This window comes from Hydra vulgaris, chromosome 01 (assembly GCF_038396675.1).
Source record: "Hydra vulgaris chromosome 01, alternate assembly HydraT2T_AEP".
NCBI lineage: Eukaryota > Metazoa > Cnidaria > Hydrozoa > Anthoathecata > Hydridae > Hydra > Hydra vulgaris.
Window position 1 is genome coordinate 24,977,570 of NC_088920.1, and position 25,000 is coordinate 25,002,569.

The 25,000-nt window shown below is 29.7% G+C and overlaps 2 protein-coding genes across 3 annotated transcripts; both read left to right on the forward strand.

Moving 5' to 3' along the window:
* Nucleotides 1–11,599: 11,599 nt before the first annotated feature.
* LOC136074847 (BTB/POZ domain-containing protein 7-like) lies at nt 11,600–13,377 on the forward strand. 2 transcript variants are annotated; one of them, XM_065787090.1, is made up of 2 exons: nt 11,600–11,723; nt 11,908–13,377. In XM_065787090.1, exon 2 carries the CDS (start codon nt 11,912–11,914, stop codon nt 13,187–13,189), a length of 1,278 nt encoding a protein of 425 aa, XP_065643162.1. In that variant the 5' UTR covers nt 11,600–11,723; nt 11,908–11,911; the 3' UTR covers nt 13,190–13,377. The 2 variants fall into 2 exon arrangements, with proteins under 2 accessions (XP_065643162.1, XP_065643163.1); XM_065787091.1 differs by having other exon boundaries at nt 11,711–11,835.
* Nucleotides 13,378–19,300: 5,923 nt separating this feature from the next.
* Nucleotides 19,301–20,880, forward strand: LOC136074281 (jerky protein homolog-like). Its single transcript, XM_065786585.1, has 2 exons — nt 19,301–19,489; nt 19,776–20,880. Exon 2 carries the CDS (start codon nt 19,786–19,788, stop codon nt 20,878–20,880), a length of 1,095 nt encoding a protein of 364 aa, XP_065642657.1. The 5' UTR covers nt 19,301–19,489; nt 19,776–19,785.
* Nucleotides 20,881–25,000: the final 4,120 nt, after the last annotated feature.

Genomic DNA, 25,000 nt, shown 5'->3' on the forward strand with positions numbered 1-25,000 from the left:
GTTTTGTATTTTTTTAAAAACTCTGGTTCAGTTTTGCACCATACTGTATATGATACGTAACTTGGGTGAATCATCAATAAAACTTTTACTAAAAGTAAGCGTGTGTATAATTTAAAAACTTTTTATTTTATACACTTAAATGACGTAAGTAAAGAAAGAGAAAATATTAAATTGTAAGAAAGTGTCATAAAATATAGTATATAATATATCTTGAACTTCGAAGCCTGATTTAAAACTTACTAATTTTAAAAATATATATAAATAATGTCCCACTCTATTACTTCTTATCAAAGTAGTTTTTTTGTGTTCGATAGCTCAGTTTTATTTATTTTTCTCAAAGCTGCACAACACCCCTGCTAGACAAGGTAGCGCATTAGTTAGGTTCTAAAAAGAACAAAAAGACTTAAGAAAAAACAGTTAAATTTAATCAAAAGTCCGATAAATTGGTAAACTATCAACATTTAAGTGATGGCATATAAAAAATTTATACGCATACAGGAGAAAAATAGCAAAAAAATATTTTCCGAAATAGAAAAAGTGCCCGTGTATCTTACTCAATAGCTTTTAGCAAACTTTTTTTGCGCATTGTGTTAACATTCTAATTCCCTAACTTTATCCATAGATGTTTTGCCATGTGATGCGTAATTTTTGAGATATTTTTATAGCCCAAATTGCCCTTATGGTCAAATAGCACCGGCTCTACTCTATTTAGACATCGAAATTTCGCGCCACAGTTTCTTTTTTTTTTTCTTTTTTTTAATTTTATTTAGGTGCCCTCATCCGCGGTGCTCTGTGAGAAGTCCTTACGGTCTTATCACAGAGCACCGCGGATGAGCATTTAATATGAAGTTTACGCCTCCTTCCTAACCGATGTTGCAAAACTTGTCTAGATGTGAGGTTTGAACCAAGGATCCTTTGTTTCTTAGGCAAGTGCGCTACCACTGCGTCACGGCTGCTTTCTCATGTTCTTGCATGTGTGCAACATAAGATTTTAATAAAACAAATAAAAATGATACTGATTATTCTTCTTCCTATTATTATCACAAAAAGTCAATTCAAAAAAAAAACAAAGCAACTTGTTTTTTACTGCAAACATCTTAAAAATCATCTGGTATGCTCATATTACTGAGATACTCGTATTACCTGAATCCTTTTGCGAAGTTTATGGCACTTTATAATCGAAAATCCGGATCGAAAATACATATGCAAACTCATACGGGTTTCGAAAATTTTTATTAAGACTCCATATTAATAACAAATTGTTTCTTTTTCGGTGAGGTAACTTTTTATCCAATCATAGATTTTATTTATCACTCTGAATTGTTTCAAATGCTTATGAAAAGTCAATAAATAATTCAAAAGTTAAGTTATTATTTTGCATTAATTTTAATATTAAGTTGTAATTTTTTCAAATACGTTTAAACAAAATTAATACGCAAAACTAATAAACAAAATAAAATAAAGCATTTATTTAAGAATATATATATTTTTTTAAACTTTTTTTTTTTTAATTACGGTTATTATAGCTTAAAAAAATTAGTTTGACGAAGGTTCAGTAAAATTTAATGGAGCATTTGCCTTTGTTAACAATAAAGTTAATCCAAATAATTTTTAAGGACCTTCACTGAGCAAAATGTTAAAATTATAATTGCTATTTTATTTCGTCAAATACCTTTGAAATGCGTTTTGAAAAAATGTATTTTTTAATTAAATTATCAAAATTTGGCGTGAATTTTACGACAAAAAATGTTATTACGTTCGAAAGTTAATAGTTCGTTCTAAATTTGATTTGCTTAAATTTATTTAAAAAATTAGAAACGAGATCGTTTAAATAAAAATTATTTTTTTAATGTTACATGTTTATATTGACTAACTATTTCATAATTTAATAAACATAATTTTTTTTTAGGCACTATAGTTTTCAGGCGTTTGCAAACCATCGTATAAAATATATTTTAGGTTACAATAACTCGGAATCAACGTCTGACACAAAAAAGTAGTACAACGACAATTCTTAGGTTTTAAATATTTAAAATGAGCTAAAAGAAACGAGTAAATTCAAAAATAAAGATTTTAAGCAGGCGCGGCGCAGTTGAATCAGAACGTTGATTTCAGATTTAAGAAATTTTAAAATCTCAACCTTCTGGAATCAGGTTTTTTTAGTGCACCTCAAAAACTAGTTTATTTTTACTTTATTTTTCTACTTTATTAAGATTAACCTACTTAAAAAAAAAGTATTTCTATTTTTACTTATCATAATCTTAGGTAAGCAGTATTACTAAACTAATGTTTTACCGACAAAATTTCGAACTTACGGGGAAAAGGGTTTCAACCGTCCTACGTACATTTATTATCGTTTTTGCTGTTTCCAGACACCGCATTTTTTTGTAAATAATAAATACAAGTCTATATAAGACTATATTAAAATTTATTAACAAAACAAACTTTACCAAAGATAACAAAAAGAAATAATCAAACTTATTTTAAGAAAAAATATTCTTCACTCACTGTTTTTAGTTATATGTGTGTAAACTTATGTCTTCGTTGTTCGGATTTTGTAAGTTTTGTGCTGAAGTAGCTGAACGTTTCTTGTCAGATGCGGGGCGTTGCTTCTCAGACTGTACTCTTGTGCAATAAAAATGCCGAAAAAAATATACCAGGGGGTTAACTAGGTGGTATAAGTTTAAGAGCAATGTAGTGAATGGATGGGCAAAGGTTTTAAATGTTAAGCCGTATGCATTTGGAAAAATGCAGGAAAAAAAAGAAAGTCCAATTAAAAAGCAAAACCCGCTATTTTTGACGTCGTTATTGTTATTAAAGAGAACATCTCTAGTTGTAATTTTTCGAATTATTAGCAATGCGGCTAACGTTAGATAAAAAAATAATACCAGCGAGGAACCAATAAGCAGAACGTAACCCAAGTATACATAACGAAACTCCTGCTTTATTAAATGTTTTATGACAGTGGCAAATATTAAAGCTGTACCCCATGGTACTAAGATTAGTGACAGCTTGCATTTAGACAAATTAAATACGTAAAAATACGTTGGAAAAAGTACGCCAATAATTCTCTCAATTGCCATACTCAAAACATTGACTTGAGAAGAAAATAAAAAAAACAGAAACAAACCCTCCAATATATCGACTTTTAATTCTGTTTTAGGAAAAACATTATTCAATGAATGTTTCACAACCAAAACTTGTTTTATTAACATTATTGCTCCGGATAGCATGTCGGCAATTGCTATATTAAGAAGAAATTGCTCAAAGCGGTTGCTCGTATTACCCTTTTTAATGGTTAAAAATATTGTTAAAGCGTTTAATATAATGACCAAAGCATCAATAACCAAAGCGGAAATAACCCAGTACAGCATGTTCGATGCGATTTCTTTTAGAACAACTTGCAATAAAACACAATAAAAAAACACACAACAACAGAGTGAAAAGAATGCTCTGTAGAGAAGATTCTTTTTTATCTCAATTTAAAACAAAGAACGGTGCCAAATTAACGATGTTTTCTTTCTTTGGAATGTTCAAAACGTGCATTTTTTTTGTTAAATGTATTTTGGCGAGTTTTTGTTTTGAAAAAGTAGGTTCCTTTCTTTGGAATGTTAGAAACGCTCGAGCTTTTTTTTCATTATTAATAAATTTTCATAAACTTAACGTTATTTTTATAACGATATTAATTTATATAGAGAAGTTACTGTTTTGAAAAATGCACAATGGAAAACATTGAAATACGTTAAATACCCTACGCACAATGAGAAAAAAAATAATAATTATTCGAACTTTTTAAAAAAGATAATGAACAAATTTTTAAATGGTTTTTTCAACTTAGTTACGAAAAGTAAAAAAATTTCTTGCCTTTACTCGCTTTTTTATTTTAGTATATTTCTTATCTTTAATTAATCAACATTATTTTTTTGTGTTTCAGATAGCTAACTTCCAGGCAGAGCAAACTCCAAACATTTGTATATTTATACTCATGTCAAATAATGAAGCTTTGTAGAAAACTGATTGGAGGCTGGGAACGAAAATGAATGATTGGAGGCTGGAAACGAAAGCCCTTTGACTTCATCTCCCCTACCCCAAACATGAGGGGCAACAAGTTGATAAAACACTTTTTGTACTAATCTTAACTAGACTTATATTCATCATTAAATTTTAAGTTTCATAGTATTATCTCTCAGCATTCAAATTATGACCATATAAAGTTTAAATATTCATCAATTTGAGGGGGTTACAAACTCTATTAAGTTATTTTTATACATTGAACATTTTTTTTAAGATAAGTTACAGAGCGAAATTTCGAGAAGAAATAAGAAGAAACGAGAAAAATAAAGTAAAAGAGAAATAGAAAAAATGGAAGATTTAACAAAAAAATATTTTATTACAAAATGACGTCAACAGCTAAACGGCCCAAAAAAAAATGAAAACAGTCGCTTTATCAAAAGCTGTAAACGAGTAAATATTAAACGCTACTGCAGTTTCACCCACCTTTTCCTCTCTTTTTTTTTATGATTGAAATAGAGAATTTTATCCTGATTTAAAATTTTATTGTCTAAATAAAAATATTTAAATAATTGTTTTTTCTTTATTTTTGTATTTTGTTATATCAACCAAAAAAAAAGAGTAAAACGAATAAACAAATAAAAAAACAATAATATAAATAATTTTAATTAAACATTAAAAAAGGTATTTTTTTAAATTCTCCTATTATAAAAAATTTTAGTCAAACCAACGCGACGATTTGTTAAAAAAAAAAATTAATTACAACTAATAAAGAGTTAGGCAAAAATAAATGTTCATATTGTAAAAACGACAACTTATATTTACGTCATCGCCAATCTCCCTAGGGCATAATTATGTACAAAAAAGCTCGTGTCACATTTACACTATTAATTTCAATGTCGCCGCTAATTTAAAATAGCTTATTTAAATAAGCTATATTTAAATAATTCACTTTTTTTTTTTTTTTTGAACATCTTAGCTTGTGCAAGCAACCACTAATTAGAGTTGGAAGTTACTGAAAGAGAAAAGATAAAAATTGTAGAGAAAGATAACAATTGACAGACGACTTAAGGGATAGCAAATTATATGAATCAGAAAAGCAATATGAATGAAGCGAATTCCAAACAACTGATGTTCGAGGAAAAAAACAAGATGAATTTGGAGCACTTAGGAACTTTTGGAGTGGAATGAATTTGGAGCACTTAGGAAGGCCTTTGGAGCACTTAGGAACAGTCACAGTAAAAGGATGAGACTCAATTGAATGACGAGTAACACGAAAATGAAATTTAGTAGATGGCACAAGAGATGAAGAGAAATTTTGTAGATGGCACTAACTCTTTAGGGCGGTGCCCATAAAAGTATTTGTAGAAAAGAGAAAGAAAAGCAATACTACGACGATGTGATAATGGATGGAGGTTGGCTGCAAGAGCAAGTCCAACTATGTTTACAATGCGTTTTTGCACCTTGTCTAGAAAAGAAAAGGCATCATTAAAAGATCCGCCCCAGATATGGCTACAGTATTCCATACAAGGCCGGATTTGAGATTTATAGAGATAGAGAATAGAATTCGGAGTAAGAAAGTGTCGAGCTCGATAATGTGATGCAACCTTAGCAAATGCTAATTTTGCAACGGATTTAATATATGGTCTCCAAGAAAGATCAGTAGTAAGAGTTAATTCTATGACGAAGGGTAGATGACTCATCGAGTAAATTACCGTTCATAAATATAGGAAGATCTAAATTATTGCGATTGGCTAAAAAATAATTAAGCTTATTCTGAATTAAAGTTCACTGTGAGTACCATGCTGTAGCAGAAATGAGATCCTTTTCAAGCTCAAATGCCCCCTCCAAGAAATCAGAGAGTGTTGGCTTCTTATCACGACAAGAATAAATGGTTGTATCATTAGCAAGCAATACCACCTTAGTTGTGAAAGATTGTTAATGTAAATTAAAGAGTATAAGGCCAAGGATTAAACCTTCAAGAACCTCTGAAGTTACAGAATAAAAAGAAGAGTGCTGTCCATCGAGGACAACTTTTATACTACGATTGGTAAGAAAGGATTCAATATTCTTAAAGATGTTACCAGATACACCGTAAGAAGAAAGCTTATGACTAGCATGCCAAACTTTATCAAATGCTTTAGAAATGTCAAGAGCGATGGCCTTAACCTCTCCACCTCTATTCAATGCAAGATAAAACCTATCGGTTATAACTTTTAGCAAATCAGCTGTAGAACGAGAAGATCGAAATCCATATTGATGGTCAGAAAGTAAGTTATTAGATTCAAGATGAGAGATTAAGTGTTTGTTAATTAAAGATTCAAAAACCTTGCTTATGATAGGAAGAAAACTAATGGGATGATAGTTAGACAAATCAGATCTCTCTCCAGAATTTTTGAAGATAGGGATAACAGATGCCGCTTTCCAGCAGGCAGGAAAACAAGACTTTGATAAAGACTTGTTAAATAGTTTTGAAAGTTTTGACGACAGCTCCGAAGAACACTTCTGCAAGACTATAATAGGTATGTTGTCCGGGCGACAAGCTGTAGAAGAGTCTAGGCAGGAAATTACTTTAGATACAGAAGCTGGACCTGTTTGACGGCTAAATCAGGTAGAACGCAACTAGTGGAATCAAGAGATGATATTGATGAAAAGTTCTTAGCAAAAAGTTCGGCTTTGTCTTTAGTTGAGGTGACAAAGTCTGCACCATACAAGAGCGGTGGAATTACAGATTTGCCCTTATTATTGATACTATTAAAGATTATCCAGAAGTCACAAGAACCTAATTTTTGTGATGAAATACAAAATTTCATAACCTGAGAATAGCGGGCTTTGGCGTTAGACAAAATCTTTATACAATGGTTTCTAGCAGTAATAAACGGACGTCTGTTTTCTGGAGAATAGCTTTGCTGATAGCTATATGGAAATAACGGTTTCGATTGGCAATTGCAGCAGCACAATGAGAGGAAAATCATAAAGAAAAGTGAGGCTTGACCTGGAATTGTCGAGAGGGAATAAAAAATTCCATGCCAGCCTGATTCCACAAATTTATGTAAGAAGCACATTTATCAACAGGAAGACGAAAGATTTCTACCCAAGGGCCATCACGAAGAAAATCACGGAAAGAGTCCCAGTCAGCTTTAAGGTAGTTGTAAGAGGTACGATAATAGGGGGATTAAAATGATGAAGAAGAATGTGACAATAGAGATCTTAGAGAAATCAAACTGTGATCAGAAGCATCTAAGGGTGAATGTGGAAAAACTGAGAACCTACTAGGATCAGAAACAAGACATAAGCCGAGTAGAGAAAGTCAATGATTCGGGTTGTGTGGAAAGCGATTTGGAAAGTTGACTTTTTGAGTTAGGGATTGTGAAAGACAAAAGTTTTGGGCTTTAATGCCTGCAGAGTTAGTGACACTAGAGCCAAGTCATTTAGTGTGATGAGCATTAAAGTCACCGACAACAACAATATTGACTGATGGATAAAGAGAGAAGGCTTGGTCAATATGATCAGAAATAACATCAAATAGAGTGCAGTCGTGAGATAAAGGAGAGCAATATAGAACAAAGAGATAGGCAATACAGTGAAGTGGTGCTAAACGAAAGCACATAAAAGAATAGTCTGTGGATTCAAACCTAGTTTCCAGACAAATGATTGAATTCTTACGAATGTAAATGCCCAGGCCAAGCGTGTGACTATTGGAATCTTTACGAATTAAAGGAAGATAACTATTAACACTAAGATCACAAGATGAGACAGCTGAACTCAAATTAGTCTCACAAAGAGCAAGTAGGTCTGGTGAACTTTGCAAGAGATAAGACTCAACAGAAGAAAAGTTACTTCGAAGGCCACGAACATTAGTAAAAGATTTTTGGTGATGACGATGGTTTTTTGTGTTTCATAGTTTTTGGTACTTTATTCATTTTTAAATTTGTTAAAGAACTTGACTCAAAGCACAGAGTGTACTCAGTACACTGTTTAATAGCTCAAGCAATTGCCTCAATTACTTTTAATAAACCCTAGGCCCTAACAAAAGCCTCCAAATGTGGCCTGGGCAATGCACACCATAAGTACAAACAGGAGCACCATCAATGCGCAACAAGAAGTCCTTACAGCCTTATCACAGAGCACCGCGGAAGACCATTTGAAAGGAAGTTCACGCCTCCTTCCTTACCGATGTTAAAAACTTGCCTAGAGGTGGCGTTGAACCAGGGATCTCGACAGCTGCTCAAGAATAGGGTTTGGCTCAGAAATCAATCACTATAATAAGGCGTTTTAACTTGGCTAAGCATTTAAATAATTCCGTTTTTATCGGCGATAGAAACTAGGCTGTTAAATGTTTAAAATGTTAAAAGCAGGAATGCGGAGTTCCAAAAAAGACTGCGGATTTGAAAGCCACAAAATAATTACTTGTTTCAAGTTTTTGGTATCCAGCTTTAAAAGTATAAAAAAGCATATGTGCTACTAATAATAGGAAAAAAATGGACTACTAATATGAAAAAAAGCTTATGGGTTACTAATAGGAAAAAAAGGGCTACAAATAGGAAAAAAAGGGCTACAAATAGGTCAGGGAGAACAATCGATTTTTGAACCCGCAGTCCTTAGGTATAATGGCGGCAACGACTCCGGGATTAAAAGCAATAATTTCCAAGTCATTAGATATCATAAATTTTTTTTCTTATAGCAGATTATTAATCAACTGACATGTTTAGAGCTTCTGGACACCAGAGACCATAAAATAATAAAGTTATAAAGTCCTTTCGGGACTCCACATCCCTTTTAACTTAAAAGTTTATACAGTTCTAGCTCCTACGGTAGCTTTGACAGCATCAACAATAAATGACAAAAACACATTTAAAAAGTTTGATTAAAAGTTTATAGTTATAAAGTAAGCACGCACACACACACACACACACACACACACACACACACACACACACACACAAAATTTAAAAACTATTACGATCTCGATTCTTCATTGCGCCGAATAAAGTTTTTCTATTATATACTAATTTTCCCAAAGCTTTAAGAAAAAAATATCATTTTTGTAAAATACTAAAATAAAATAGACTTATGTAAAAATTAAAACTAATCACACCTCGGGAGCACATTTTCTTTGTTTAAGCCGGATGAAGTCTGCGTTAATGTGGCATCTAATTGGTGCCCAACATTTGGAATCAATTTCTGTAACTCTTCTTATTTTTCGTTTTCTTGATCTTTTTTAATCATAGAATAATTCGTTTCTTTTAAAACAGGTTTTTTACCTTAAAAAACTCACCGTCTGATTGGAGCTTAGTGGGTGAGACAAAGTTTCTTGGAAAGCTAAATAAAAAAAAAATCAAATTAAAGACCAAATAAACTGAGTTAAAAAGTTTTTTGCTTAAAATAAAATGTTTAAGAAGTATACCTCGTTCTTTTTAAGCTTTTGAAAATTGAATCTTAATCTGTACAAGAATTAAAAATAATTATAAAGCTTTGACGCACGTTTCTGGATATAATTATGCAAACAAGAAATTAGCGTTCAGGATTTGGTAAACGACATGTTCGACTTGTAATAGTTGACTTCTGTGGTTTATTATAAAAAGTCCAAAATTGATATTAAGTATCAAAAAGTGACTTACTACAAACAGTTTTGTTAATATTTTAGGGCTTCTAGTATTAGTTTCTTATAAACAAGTTTCTTATAAAAAAACAAAGTGTATTCTTAACACCGCAATAAATAAAGTAGCGTATAAAATGAAAATAAAACTTTGTAACAGCAAATTAGCATTAAACTAACAATTTTTTATCATTAATTTATTTGTGTACAAAAATAAATAAATAATAAAAAACACAACTTGAAACTTAAAAGTAAAAACTTAATATTAAGTATTTTACGGAAAATTGATTAAAACAAAAAAAACTTTAATTGAATTTGATAAACCAAATATTAAAATTCAAGTTCTTCATAAACAAGTGTTAATAATAACAAAATAGTACTGTATAAAAAAAAAATTTTATTGCATTTTTAATTTTTCTTAAAAGTCGGGTCTCAAACTTTACTAATTCTCCAATTGAGGTTCAACCTGTTCAAATTTAACTTCATTCAAATCTTTATCTAAAAACTATTGCATATATTTTATTCTAAACTATTACATTATATTTTATTCTAAATAATATTGCAGAACATTCAAGTTCTATTAGTTAAAATACGTCCTTTAATATTTTCTTGAACTTTTTTTTATCGACTTGTTTCGTTTACATAAATTTTTATTTTACCGCTTACTGCTTTAAATATTTGATCAAACGTGATAAAAATATGCGCAACTACGATACGAATCACGTGATATAAAAAAAATATTTTAGTTTTAATATAAAAAAAAGATATAAAAAAAAAATATTTTAGTTTTAAATTTTACAAAACTTAAGTTTTTAAAAAACTTGTTTTTATCAGGAATAAGGGTAGTGTTAACCTAATTCCGGATGCATACAAAATAGAAAAAGCACACACAATTTCTCTTGTTTCGTACATAAATTTTCATTCTAGACAATCAGTAGTTTTTTTGTTCATAAGGTTTATTTAAGTCTCTACATAATTAAGAAAAAATAAGAGCCATATTGTGTAATTAAAATCGGCCGGGTGAATAAAAAAAAGCAATTGTTTTTACTCTGGGATTTGGAGTAATTGTTCAGCTTTACTAAAAATTTGAGCGATTTTGCACACATTTTTATTTACGTAAGGTAAGCAATTTACTCCAGAAACGCTGAGTAATCGCTCAGCTTTTGGTGAATAAAATTTGAGCAAAACTGCTTAGGTTTTCACGTAAAGCAGACAAATTACTCCAAAAACCCTGAGTAAAAAAGCAATTGCTTTTTTTTATTCACCCGGCTCAATAAGTTGTTATCACTTGATTAAGTTAAAAATCTTAGGTAATCCTTGAAAAAAAAGAACTTTTTTAAATTTAAAAATAAATAAAATAAAGCATTTTTAAAATTAAAAATAAAGTAAAATAAAGTTAAAAATCTTGAGTAATCCTTGAAAAAAAAGAACTTTTTTAAAGTTAGTAGGTCTAAAATAAAGCAGCGTAAGTAAAACTTAAGTTGTAGAAGTGTATAAGTATTTAGCTAAGTAATTACAAAGGTCTTTTGAAAAAAAACATTCTTTTTATATATTAAATGAGTTTTGTTTTAGACTTAACGTTTTAGTTACTATTTAAAAAAACAATGGTTTTCCACTTTGCATTTCTTATTGTTCAGTGATGCGTGTTAAAAACTTATTTAATTGTAAAGTTCATTCGTTTAGCTTTCTGTTTTGTTTTTAAAGAGATTTACTATACTAATTTTAATTAGTTGTCAATCCGAATTTTAATTAGTTGCCATCCAAATTTTTTTCAAAAAAATGTGCGGTCGCTGAAAAAAGATTTTTGTTAAAACGGCTGGTAGCGAAAAGAGTTAATTTAAAAAATGCAATTAAAAAGAGTGTCACAACATCTAGTCAATAAATAAATAAATTGCTATTTCATATTAATTGAAATGAAATTTTAGGATCTTTTGACCTCTATCTTTTTTTCGACAAGCTTTTGCATACTTTAAATACTCGGTTTGCTAATGTTAAATAACAAGACGTCATCGACGCTCTTTACCGCTTCTTTTTTTGGTTATTAAAATCAAAAAATTTTTTCTTTGGTTTTTACGGAAGCTTATCGAAGTATTTGATTGGCGAAAATTTTGAAGTAATTAATTTGGCTAAAATTCTTTTAAAATGAAAAATACTTTTCAGTGTAATAAGCGATTTTGGATAAAGTTTTACAAATAAATAAAGTTATAAGAACTACATTTTAACAAGTAATATAAAAGTTGTATATAAAAATACAATATGTAAATAGTAAAAATTATCAAGTGATTGCATTTTTTTAGGAAAATGGGTAATGCTCAATCAGCTGCTTCAAATAAGTCGAAGTCTTCGGATTTAATTACAACACGTGAACAAAGCAAGTTGCTTGCGAAAGAAAAGAAAAAACAAAGTAAAGAATTTTTAAAGCAGGGTTCAATATGGCAAAAAGCTTTTAGAACATTGAGACCGATAAAAAGATCTCAATATAGTAAGCAAACTCGAGATTTGGTAAAGACTTGGTCAATTACCGAGATCCAATCATTATTGAAAAAGTATGAAACACTAGAAGCTGTTAGAGAACAAAAGTTTTTGCCCGATTCAGATCGCAGTATAAATGGAAACCTTCAAAATGATTTGTGTCAACTTTTTTATAGCAAACACCGAACAGATACAATAATTGAGTACAAAGATACATTATTTCGTGTTCATAAAATTGTTCTTATATCAAGGTGTCGGTACTTTCGAAGCATTCTTGTAGATATAAACCAAACTCATGTTAAAATTGGTTGTGACATTTTAGATGTAAATATTTCTGATTTTACAGATTTAATCTGTTATATATATTGTGGTTATACAAATAAAAATGAATTACTTAAATCTATCAACATAAAAAAATTATCAATAGAAAAATTTGGTTTGTTTAACACTTTAGAGGATGATATGCAAAAGCTTTTCAATTCAAAAGAAGGAGCTGATTTAGTCATATGCTACATAAATGGGCAGAAAAACTTGTTATCTGAGTATTCAGAAATATTAAAGCCGTTTGATGAAACACTTAATGTTCATTGTCATCTTTCTATTGTCTCTTCTCGTTCGCCTTTTTTAAAAAGATTATTGGACACAAAGTATTGCAATCAAATTGAACTCACAAAACCATTGCGGTTAGAAATAAACGACCGTATTATTCCCAAACATTTACTCAATATCGTAATGGAGTGCATTTATTTTGATCAAGTTAATTTTAATTCAATCTTTAATGAAAAATATGAGTCTTCTACCATAAATAGTTTTGAATATGTTGAAATTGCAATAAAAGTGTTTGAGATTGGTCAGTTTTTAGAAATACCGTCTTTGATAAGAGGATGTGAAGATATCATTGTAAATGATATTCTCACATCCTCTTTGAATCTAAGTACTACCACATTAAATAAAATACTTGAATGGAGCAGTGTTGACTCTAAATATGTATATCAGCAAGCAATTCAGTTTTTGCGAGAAGAGTTTATCCCATTATGCAAAGATTTTTCGGAATTTAATAAGATAACAGTTGGAGACAGAGAGTGTTCAGATGAAGAAAATTTTTAAACGTTGTTCTTCACTCATTGATGAATGTCCTATAGATTCGCCAATAAATGCGTCTTTAAACTAAACTATTATTTTTAAGTTTTTTATCTACTTTGTATTGTTCATTTTTATTGAGTATACTATAGCCGTTTCTCAAAACGCCTTCAGAAGCTTTACACGTATTTCAAGAAAAATGCAAATTAAAAAAAATAATAATAGTAGAAACTTGTTGTAAAACGTTTTTTGAAACTAATAATTTTTATAAATTTTTTTTATAATTCTTCAAAAATAATTATTCAAATAACATTTGTAGACATCTAATTTAGTTTATTTTTCAAAAAAGTCAAATTTGATTTTTTTTTTAAATAAAGGCGTTTCAAAAAACGGCTGTAATATAATATTATTAAGCTGTTGTAACTTAGCAACCCGATTTTGTTTCTTGTTGAGTTTAGTTTTTTTTTTTTTTTTCATCAATTTGGTTGTTTTTTTGTATGATATACTTTTTGAAGTGAAGGTTCTAATGATTAGAATCTTTACTTCAAAAAATATTCACCAAAGCAAATTAATCACCTTTTTTACAAGTTTTCATAAGTATATATATATATATATATATATATATATATATATATATATATATATATATATATATATATATATATATATATATATATATATATATACATATATATATATATATAAATTATGGTTAAAAGTATAGTAGAGTTGTTTGTTTGTATTAATCAAACCATAAATGTTTTCATAGTTAAGCCCTTTTTGGTTAATAAATATTTATTCCTACAGTGTTCCGATTAAGGCATCTCTCCCCTATATACATACATATATATATATATATATATATATATATATATATATATATATATATATATATATATATATATATATATATATATATATATATATTAGTAGAAAATCACTTAACAAAAATTTTTTCCATTTAACACTGTGTTTCATCAACAAAGATTCATCAGAAATGGATGATCAAATTAATAAAACTTCAATTTATACCAAAAATTAAATTGTTATACTTTCGAATTTTCATAAGTTTTACGCAACTAACGTTACATTTTTCTTATACTTTGTTTACAAGTCCTTGTATCAGCTTTAAGTTTCTTAGATACTCCACCATGGGGTGACCTACAAAAAGGTGTAAAACTAAGTGGCTCTAAATTACACCATTACCTTTTTTTATTAGATTATCCGGGATGCATCATAAAAAATTATTTGCTACATTTAATCAAAAAGATCCTAGAAATAGCCTAGTTCTAGTATGGAAACATCTAACTTATGTAAACTTCAAATTAATGTTAAAAAATATAAGTTTAAGTTGAACAGTTGAACTTTTACTTAAAAATTGAATTGCTACAATATCTTATGTATTTTGATTTATAGAATTTATTTGCCGTTTTATAAAGTCTTTTGTTTATTGAATAGTGTTAAAACTTTCCCAGACAATTTGTGTTGAAGTAATTAGTTCGTCGTGTTTCAAAACACCGGGAAAAATTTCTTGCGCATTTCCATGACAGAGATACTTATGTTATTAATGTGCTCAGGTAATTAGTCCTAATAAGTTGCGGATGGTCTGAAAACAAATTATGAATAAAGAAAAAAAATAAATAAACTTGTCCTGCTACTCCAAAAGGTGCTGCTGTGGAAGCTAAAACACAGCCCATAGCTAGCAAAAACTTTTAAACTTTATTTAACAATTAAAAGGCTTTTTCAAATACTTAATTTGCTTTTGTAGATCATTGGAAGAAGAGGGTCTTGGTTTTTTGGACTTCATACTTCATTTTCAAGACAATTTTAGTAACTTTCATTAGGATTGAGGTCTGCTGAATTACTAAGTCAATGACCTCAATTACATTCTCACGTAACCAACTTTGAACAACTCACTTTCGTAGAACAACAACTAAAGTGTTTGATTAAAGGTTTGTCATTAAAAATTACATCCTCACCATCCACTAACCAGTATTTCTGACAGAATACCATATGGTCTTTTATATTTTTTTGAGAAATGTGTTTTTTTTTTGAACATATCTCAAACAACAAAAAATGATCAAATTGCACAAACGTCTTCTAACTGTTGCAATATTTGGTGTAGATGAAACTTTAGAAGCTTTTGCAAACGGGTACGCTTTGGTATAACAATGAATGCGACCTGCCCTTTAAGTAGTCGTTCAATGCGGACTTTGCTTTTAAAAATACCAGTTTAATGATATCGTTTCAAAGTTTTTCTGATGCAGCAATGCGTTACATTAAACATGCAGCAATAGCAGTCAGTATCAAACCTTGTTCACGTAGCAGTTTGAGTACGTTTTTCTGTTTTTAGTTTTTTCCACCATTAATATTTTACTACTTTGCTAAAATAACAACTAATTATGACGAAAACAAAATTAGTGATTTAAAATCAATTACCTAAGCATTCAATATAGTTACCAAAAATTTTAAATGTAAAAAAAAAAATGTTTTAAACATGTATTTAAATTTTTCTGCAAATTTTAACAATGTTCCGAATTTTTGATCGTGACTGTACCCTATAGATAAAACTACTTAATGTAATAATCAACAAATTATGTATATTGCGATATGACCGACTTTTAAATGAGACAAATACCCTCAAGATGTTTTTACCGCACGCACTTTAATAATGAAGGTCAGAACTTGTTACCTACTAAATGTACAGAATATTTTTGCCTCAGGGAATTGCCTCGACATATAATCCGTGGTGGGTATTTGGCAAGATATCTATTTGTGGCACTTTTAATAGTAAAAATTAATATCAAATTTAAAGTTACCGTTTGGTTATAGTAATTCAGATACAACATGAAGCCTTTTATACTTTGCATATAGTAACTTAGCATTAAACAACCAAAAATGAAATATGCAGCTTTTAATATCAGGATCTAGTATGATTTTTTCATTTTGTAATTAGTTCCAAGTAACCTCTTTTTGAATGCATCAATAAATATAACATAATGGTACTTCAAAACAGCCGTGGAGTAGTGGTTAGGGTTCTGGATTCAAAGTTGGAGGTTCCATCGGTAAAGAAGAAGACGTGGACTTTTAAATTAAACTACTTTGCATTTCTCTGCGATAAGACCGTAAGGACTTTTTAGAGCACCTAAATAAATTTGAAAAAAATCCATTTAAGGTTACAAACGGTATTAAAATAAAAGTCTTACAGAGAAGTCTTACTATCCAAAAAACTCAAAATCCCAGAAATTTTTTTCAACTACTCCCTGGGAGCTACTTTGTTAAGTGTTTGAAAGCCCAGTCTGGTTTTGAACTTGTAGAAGGTGTTGAGCAGTCAAGGTAGATGTAGCTGCTGGGAAAAGTTCTCTTTGTCTTAATGGCCCTGGATAAAAAGTTTGCATCAACATAAACAGTTTCTCATATTATATCATGATTGTAAGTCTTAGCCTTAGGATAATAAGAGTTTTATTAAAGTGAAGGCATGGGAAGGTAAAGTTGTTCTACATCGAAATTTTATTGACAATTCCGGTACACCCCTAAAAAACATTTTTTATCGTAAAAAAAAATTTTTATTTCTTAAGATTAAAAAAAAGAATTGTATGGTATATATGCAGGGCTGGTACAAGGATATTTTTGGTATATGCGAGATCAAGGCTTGGCGCCCCCTATAAAAAAAAGTGTACCTTTTGCAAATTCTAAAAAAATGTTGAGGGTTTATTATTTTTTTAAGTTTTTAAATAATAGGTAAAGTATTTCTGAAATGATTGTTTCCTAAAAAATTAAGATTAACAGTAAAGCAGATTATATTAATAAACCAATATTTTTTTATGACAGTTATTATTATGGAAAAATCAAAATATAATGGTAAGCTTATTATTAACTTTTTATATAATGCGTTTTGGAAATTTGTGCATATTTATTTAAACCCTGTTTTCTACATAAAAACTGAGTACGTAATTGTAGGCGTCACAAAATACATTTTTAAACAAAGAAATTAACAAATAAATATCGTAAAGTTTTTATTGAGAAAAATAAAATGTATTATTAAGTAACAAATTTCCTCGCCTTAAGTTTAGCTTAGTCTTTTGAAAAGGAATAGGTTTCAAATGTACTTAGAACCTGGTGCTGAATTGCTAATCTGGCTATCCATATAGGCGATCCTGAGAAATGGTCAATCAAAGCTAATTTTTGATAATTTTGAATTTATTTCTTCGCTGGCCACTGATACCGGGAACAAAACCAACATTTTCAATGCTAGACACTCATTAGGAATGATGTCAATCAAACATTTGTGACAATGTTAAAAATGACAATGGTGTTTTTGAACATCTTTTGGCAACATTGGAGCTAAGATTACAACAGTTCATTCCTATTGACGTCACTCTTGCATCAGCTGTCAAACAGTTCATTCCTATTAGCGTCACTCTTGCATCAGCTGTCAAACAGTTCATTTCTATTGACGTCACTCTTGCATCAGCTGTCAAACAGTTCATTCCTATTAGCGTCACTCTTGCATCAGCTATCAAACAGTTCATTTTTATTGACGTCACTCTTCCATCAGCTGTCAAACAGTTCATTCCTATTGACGTCACTTGCATCAGCTGTCATAACGGAATACAGATTTTCGAACTTTTCTTTAACTGCATCTGCTTCATAGTTTTTATTCTTTTATGTTATAGATGAATTCAAAATGTTCGCTGTGATTTTCCATCTGTTCAAATCTTTATGACAAAGAATTAATTGAAGAGTCTAAAACTACAAAAAAGAAATTTAAATTAAAAGACTCCACTGCTAAATTCACAGACTTATCTTGACCTTTATAGTAAAATTGCTTCTTGATTTTTCTTGGCCGAACCATAACTTCAACAGAGAAATTTAGATCAATGTCCATTATTTTGGTCATTTCCATAGCATTTGTAATAAAAAAATGCAGCCCATTTTCCGAATTTATGTTCTCCAAAAAAGTCTCGACACTTTCAATTAGTTTCGAAGTGCTCTGCAGATTAACAGTTTTTATCTTAAGTTTTTTGTTCACTAAATCAAATTTGAACGAGACATCATACAAGAGACCAAAGAGTAGAATAATTTAAAATCTATATCTTTATTAGCAATTCTAATAGCGGTACATTTTCCAAAAGCATCAATATTGGAATCTATCGCGGATTCATAGACAGCGTCATTAACCTCGTTAATGTGTTATTGTAAATATTCAAGGGCGTTATCCTGCTCTCCGAAAAGAATTTCAATTAAAGGAATACAAGCAAATTATTTACATGCTTTGTTTATATACTTCATAGATGGATTGATCCAGAAAAAAAGTTATAAACTTCTTGAATATTTCTGAAGAAGTTAAAAGCTAGAGTACAGGAAAATGCTGCATCATTGGAAACAAGGTTTAGTGAATGGTTTTCACAGGGAACAAAAAAATTTTCGTGGGTCAAGGTCTAGGATCTTTTTTTGGACGCCTATATTCTTTTCTTTTAAGCGCGATCCAGAAAAGCTCGTCTAGCAAGCAAGCTGTCAACCTTTGCCTAGATGTATCAGAGACCTAAACAAATCCAAGAAAATGCTCCCTCACCTTAACTTTTTAACTACAAGTATCATTTGTTCTTTACGACCTTAAATAAAATTTACGCACCCGTAATGTTACTTAGTTGTAATTTAAAGCGCTCATGTACAGAAAAAGATTCAGCTTTATTAATGAAGCAGATTAATAATACCTTTTAAGTCTTGAGACTGTGAATTGTTTTCTGACGTATTTTGCTTCTAGAGTACAAGTTGTTTTATTTTCTTTTTCAAATTCAAGTACACCCAACACTTAACATCAAGAAAGGAATATTAAAAAAATAGTACACAATGGTTATAAGCATTTAACATACAAAAAGCATGATTTAAATAATTCGCGTGGCCCATGGGCCGGCCCTGTATATATGTAAAAATATATACACAATTTTTACGTATCAGATTGATAAAAATAAATTATTTAAATATTAATACAAATTTTAAAATAAATTTTGGTATAATAACTATTATATGTATTTATTTTTCTAAATTATAATATCTAAAAAGTAATACCGTAGCGTGGGGTAATCGAGCACTTCACGGGGTAATCGCGCACCCGTTAACATATTCATCTTAAAAGACAAGTTAAACATTTATTAATAATGCTTAGTTCATTTTCAAGCTAAAAATACATAAAGTAACTTTAAGAAAGTATAAGTTGTTAAATACAGTTCTTTTGGAAGGAAATAAATAACCAATAACAAGTTAATTATATCACGGTGTAGATTCATAGAATCCCGTAAAAACTATTAACTGGAAACACTAAGGGTAAGCATTTGTAGTTAAAACTTTCTTAGAATTTTGAATTTTTTTTTAGTATACCATTCATATATTGCAGTAAACTCGTATAAGTTTTCAAGTCTTATAAATAAATTGTTCATAAAATATATGTGTTTAAAGTAAGGTGGGGTAATTGAGCACTTTTATATGGGGTAAATGAGCACCTTTTGAAAATACTGGTTTTTATTCTTATAGTATTTTTAATAATAAAATTAATACTTAAAGATACAAATAATTTGAGTTTTAGCTCATATTTTTCACTTTTTTATAACAGATTTGTGGAAATGGTGAGAAACTATATAAAATCAACTCAACAACAGTCAAAAACTTACACTGATAGTGAACTTAAAAGAGCTATCCAACTTGTTAACGATGGAGAACCTTGTAAACGTGTGGCAAGGCTACTAAACATACCACACAGAACTTTAAGGTGTCATATTAGTGGTTTACGCAAAAGTAGTGTGGTTGGTCGAAAGAGTTCATTGCAACCAGACGAGGAAATGTCAATTGCACAATACATTGCAATTTTTAGTGATTTTGGCTATGCATTTGATAAAATAGACCTCAAATTATTTGTACAAAGTTTTCTTAACAAATCTGGAAGAAACTGCCCATTTTTTAATGAAAATTTGCCTGGTGATGATTGGGTAAGGTCATTTTTAGAGCGGCATAAAAGTGTTTTGTCTTATCGAGCATGTCAAAATATTTGTAGAAGGCGTGCTGCAATTTCATGTGACTCTGTTAATAGATTTTTTAACAACTTAGAAGATACAATAAAAAATATTCAACCACAAAACATAATAAACTATGATGAAACTAATCTTTCTGATGACCCAAAGTCAAAACAAATGATATTTCGGAAAGGTACTAAACATGCTGAAAGAGTTATAAATACATCAAAGTCATCAGTGTCTATAATGTTTGCATGTACTGCTGATGGTATTTTTCTTCCTCCATATACAGTGTATAAAGCTGAGCGTCTAATGGACACTTGGATACTTGGAGGTCCAATTGGTGCACGTTATAACCGTACAAAATCTGGTTGGTTTGATGGCAACTGTTTTAAAGATTGGATGCAAACATTAGTAGTACCTTACTTCAGACATGTTGACAACAACACACCAAAACTACTTATAGGTGATAATTTAGCATGCCATTTATCTATTGATGTTATCGAAATTTGTGAAACTAACAACATTAGGATGGTCTTCTTACCTCCTAATAGTACGCATTTGCTACAGCCTCTTGACCTTGCAGTTTATGGACCAATGAAATCAACATGGAGAAAAATAATTACTGAATATGGAAAATGGGTGAAGGAAGATTTCATACATCTCTACCAAAAAATGTTTTTCCAAGATTGCTCCTTAATCTCTTGACTAATATGAATCACATACAAGAGTTTGCTGTAAATGGGTTCAAAACATCTGGTATCTACCCACTAAACAGAAAAAAAATTATTGACAAGATTTTAAGGACAGACATATCTAAGTCTTCTCAAATCTTAGTATCCCCATTAGTTTTTGAACGTCTTGCAGAACTTCGACAAGCTTCTGCTAAAAAGCCTGGACAGGAATGCGTGGGAAAAAAGTTAAGGTTTCACCAGGAAAAAGTGTTTCACTAAAAGATGTTGCAACAGATTCTTCTGCTTCTAAATTCCAATCAAAACACAAGCTAATCAAAATAAAGAATACTCAACTTAATGAATCCTTAAATATAGAAAGACAAGAAAGAAATTCAAAATTAAATTTGAATACTTTTAAAGAAATGATTGATTATGATATACCTTCTAGCTCCAAGATGTATATTGACCTAGAAGAAGCTTCTGATAAGAAATCTGATGGTATACAGAAAGAAAATAGTGAAATGTTAAAAAAAAAAGATTTATTTACTGAAAAAAGTGATTTATATGATGATTATGACCTTGAGGATTCGCTTTTCCATCAAAAACAAGCACACATGCAAAAAAAGTTTGACAACTCCTCAAATGAAAGCACTTACAAATTAGATTCTCTTTGCTCTAAAGGAATGTGTAATCCTGGAGTGATTACAACCTCTGAACATTTATTAGCAGAGGGTTCTTATGTTGTTGTAAGGTTTGAAGGAAAAAAGACACCATATCATTTTGTAGGCCAAGTTGTAAATATAGAAAAAGATAACAATTGGAATATTAAATACTTTAGACGAGATTTTGATACTACAAACCCAAGAATCATCTCCTTCAAAGAACCGCAAGTTCCTGATTACTTTGTAACAGAAAGAAAATCAATCATAAAACATCTTCCGTGTCCCCTCTATGAAAAAAACAACATAAATATATATATATATATATATATATATATATATATATATATAAATATATATATATATATATATATATATATATATATATATAAATATATATATATATATATATATATATATATATATATATATATATATATATATATATATATATATATATATATACACACACACACACATACATATTTGATAAATATACATACAGAGCCGAATTAACCAAAAAGCTAATACCAAATAAAACCATAAATAAAATTACCAATAGGCGAAACTAGGCCGTGGACTGGGTCCCAAAGATTCCCCAAAATAGGATGTCTGCAAGTTTTTAAATCTTATTTTTTGTAATATATATGTATATACATATATATATAAATATATATATATATATACATATATGTAAATTATGTTAGTGTATTTTACAAATAGAGTGCTCAATGTTCTTAAAGAACAGAGCAATAATTAATTAGTAAAAAACACTTATCTAACTTTTATCTTCGACTTGAAGTTTCACCATTGCTGGATCATCAGGAAGAGTTCTCTGCTGGATCATCAGGAACACTTCCTGATGATCCAGCAATGGTGAAACTTCAAGTTGAAGATAAAAGTTAGATAAGTGTTTTTTACTAATTATATATACATATATATATGTATATATATATAAATATATATATATATATATATATATATATATATATTTATATATATATATATATATATATATATATATATATATATATATATATTTATATATATATATAGACACACCTCTATATACAAACTCGATAACTTTATCAAAAAAATAATTAGGTGCTCGTTTACCCCAAATCGTGGGGTAAATGCGCACCCGTATATTTTTTAACATAAATTCTTCGCTTTATATTTTTTCTTAAATCCAACGTACCTCTTTGAAAGATATAATGTAGTACTAAATAACATATCTCACTTTTTAAAATTATCTACAAGTTTTTATTTTATTTTGAAAAAAGCAATTAAAATGGTGCTCGATTACCCCACGCTACGGTACCAAATATGATTTGCACAACTTATATTCCGGTCGCACTTAATAAATTCGCACTACGTTTTTACCTAGTTTTAAGTTTTTATTTAAACCCACAATAGATTTTAAATACTAATCAAATGAAATTTAAAATGGCTTAAACGCATGCAATAAAAATCAATGATTTATTTATTTATAAACTTGCGGATTTTATTAGACATAAAGTGAACCCGCACGGAAAAAACACATAATGAAACTTATTAGTCTTGCTTGTGGTTTTTTTTGGCTGCTTTATTTTGTTGGAAAAGTTTAAGAAATAGATATTACGAAAAAAGTATTTTTATATTATTGCTTTATTTATCTGTCTTGTGGTTTTATTTTGTTTAGCCTCCTTTCCTTCGAAATGGCTAAAAGTTATGCCAGCGTGGCGACATCTGGTAGTGGGGGCGATAATGGAACAATAAATCTTGAAATCTTTAATCCAAATTCTTTTCCAGATAGCTATCCAGTTCTTATATGTTGATATGGTTATTTAAACTGCAGTGTAGAAGATTTTTTGGGAGCCATTGCAAAAAAAAACCTATTATGTTATGTCTGGGGTATCACTAGGCACTATAACAACCATTATTTCGAGTTTGTCGTTAACAGTGTAAATAAGGTTACCGACTTTCTAAAAACTGAAATAGTAATCAAAAACGTATCCTTATCAATCACACAAAAATTTATTCGAAATATTCACATCTTAGTCCAAAACATTTCCAAACATAAGGAAAAAACTTAGCTGCTGGAAGAGGTATTTTCGATTCTTATAGTTGCCAAAAAGTTAAAGTTCTCGGCGAATTTATATTTACTGGTAATGTAATAATTGTAATCAAAAATTGGCAAAACCCTTACTTAAATCCTTTGTCTCGATACCAAAACATAGATGGCTATACACTGAGGTATAAACACAACGGACAATCTCAATCCTATTCTAAACCCGAAAAATACAACCACACCAATAAACGTTGATGTCTCAGAAAAAATATCCTTAGAATAAAATGTGTCAACATTTGAGGTAAAACCACAGTCAAGTTCGCAAACTGAAATGTTGCCTGCTACCATATAAGTTATCGAAAATATAGACCTCATTGAAATCGAACAACCAAAAGAATGTAGCAAGGAGACAAAAACATCGAGGAGAAAAAAAAAAAACAAGACAGAAAATAATGTAAATCCAAAAAAAAGTAGTAATAATGTAGTATTTGTAGAAGAAACGGGAACAAGTAAAGAAAACAAAAACAATTTCCTCGAAAAAGAAGGCAGTATCGACGACGATCAAGATCTCAATTTTAACTTTGATAGCTATGATGCATTAAATTGTGCGGAGAAGATGTCGTAAGATTTTCTTTTTCTTTTAATTCTTTTTTTTTTTTTTAATTTTTTTTTTTTCTTAAATTTTTTTCTAAACTCTTTTATTTCTATTTATTCTCAAAAAAATTTTGCGATTCTTTTACGTTCTATTCAGAAATGCATGTTCTATTATTAAGTAAGCGGTTAAGCTGTTGTAGTTTGTATCGTTGTAGTTCGCGCTTTTTTGTGAAATGTTATGGTCCAGTGCGTCCATCTGTTCGTATTACGTCAGTTCATAAGAAAACACGTGTTCCAAGGTTAAGGTTTATACGTTTGTGTTTTTTATGTCAGGTGCTAAAATTATATTTATGTATAAGCTACACGTGTTTTCAAATTAGGAAAGCTGATCCTCTCCTTCATGTCTATTAATATTTTAACGTGCAACAAAAACGGTCTAAACGACCAAGACAAACGCAACAATTTTTTTTGGGTTTCTCAAAAAATTCACCTTCGATCTTATCCTCCTTCAGGAAACAAAATCCGGACCTTCCACTGTTAAACAGTGGAGTGACAATTTTAATTAAAATTTAAAACCGTCAATTTTAGTAAAACTAGATAAGGACCAGGATACTGGAAATTAAATTATTCCCTATTGGAAATAGAGGTGCATAGGCAAAAAGTTGAACTCTTAATTCATGATTGGCAAACTAAAAAACGGTCCTATAAGTCAATTTTAAAATGGTAGAGTGACTGCAAACTTTTTGTCAGGGCTGAATTACAATATATATCGATACAGGAAAGTGCGAAAAACAAAAAACAAATCAAAAGGATTGAAAACGAAATCCAACGGGAGCGACAAAACGCTAACC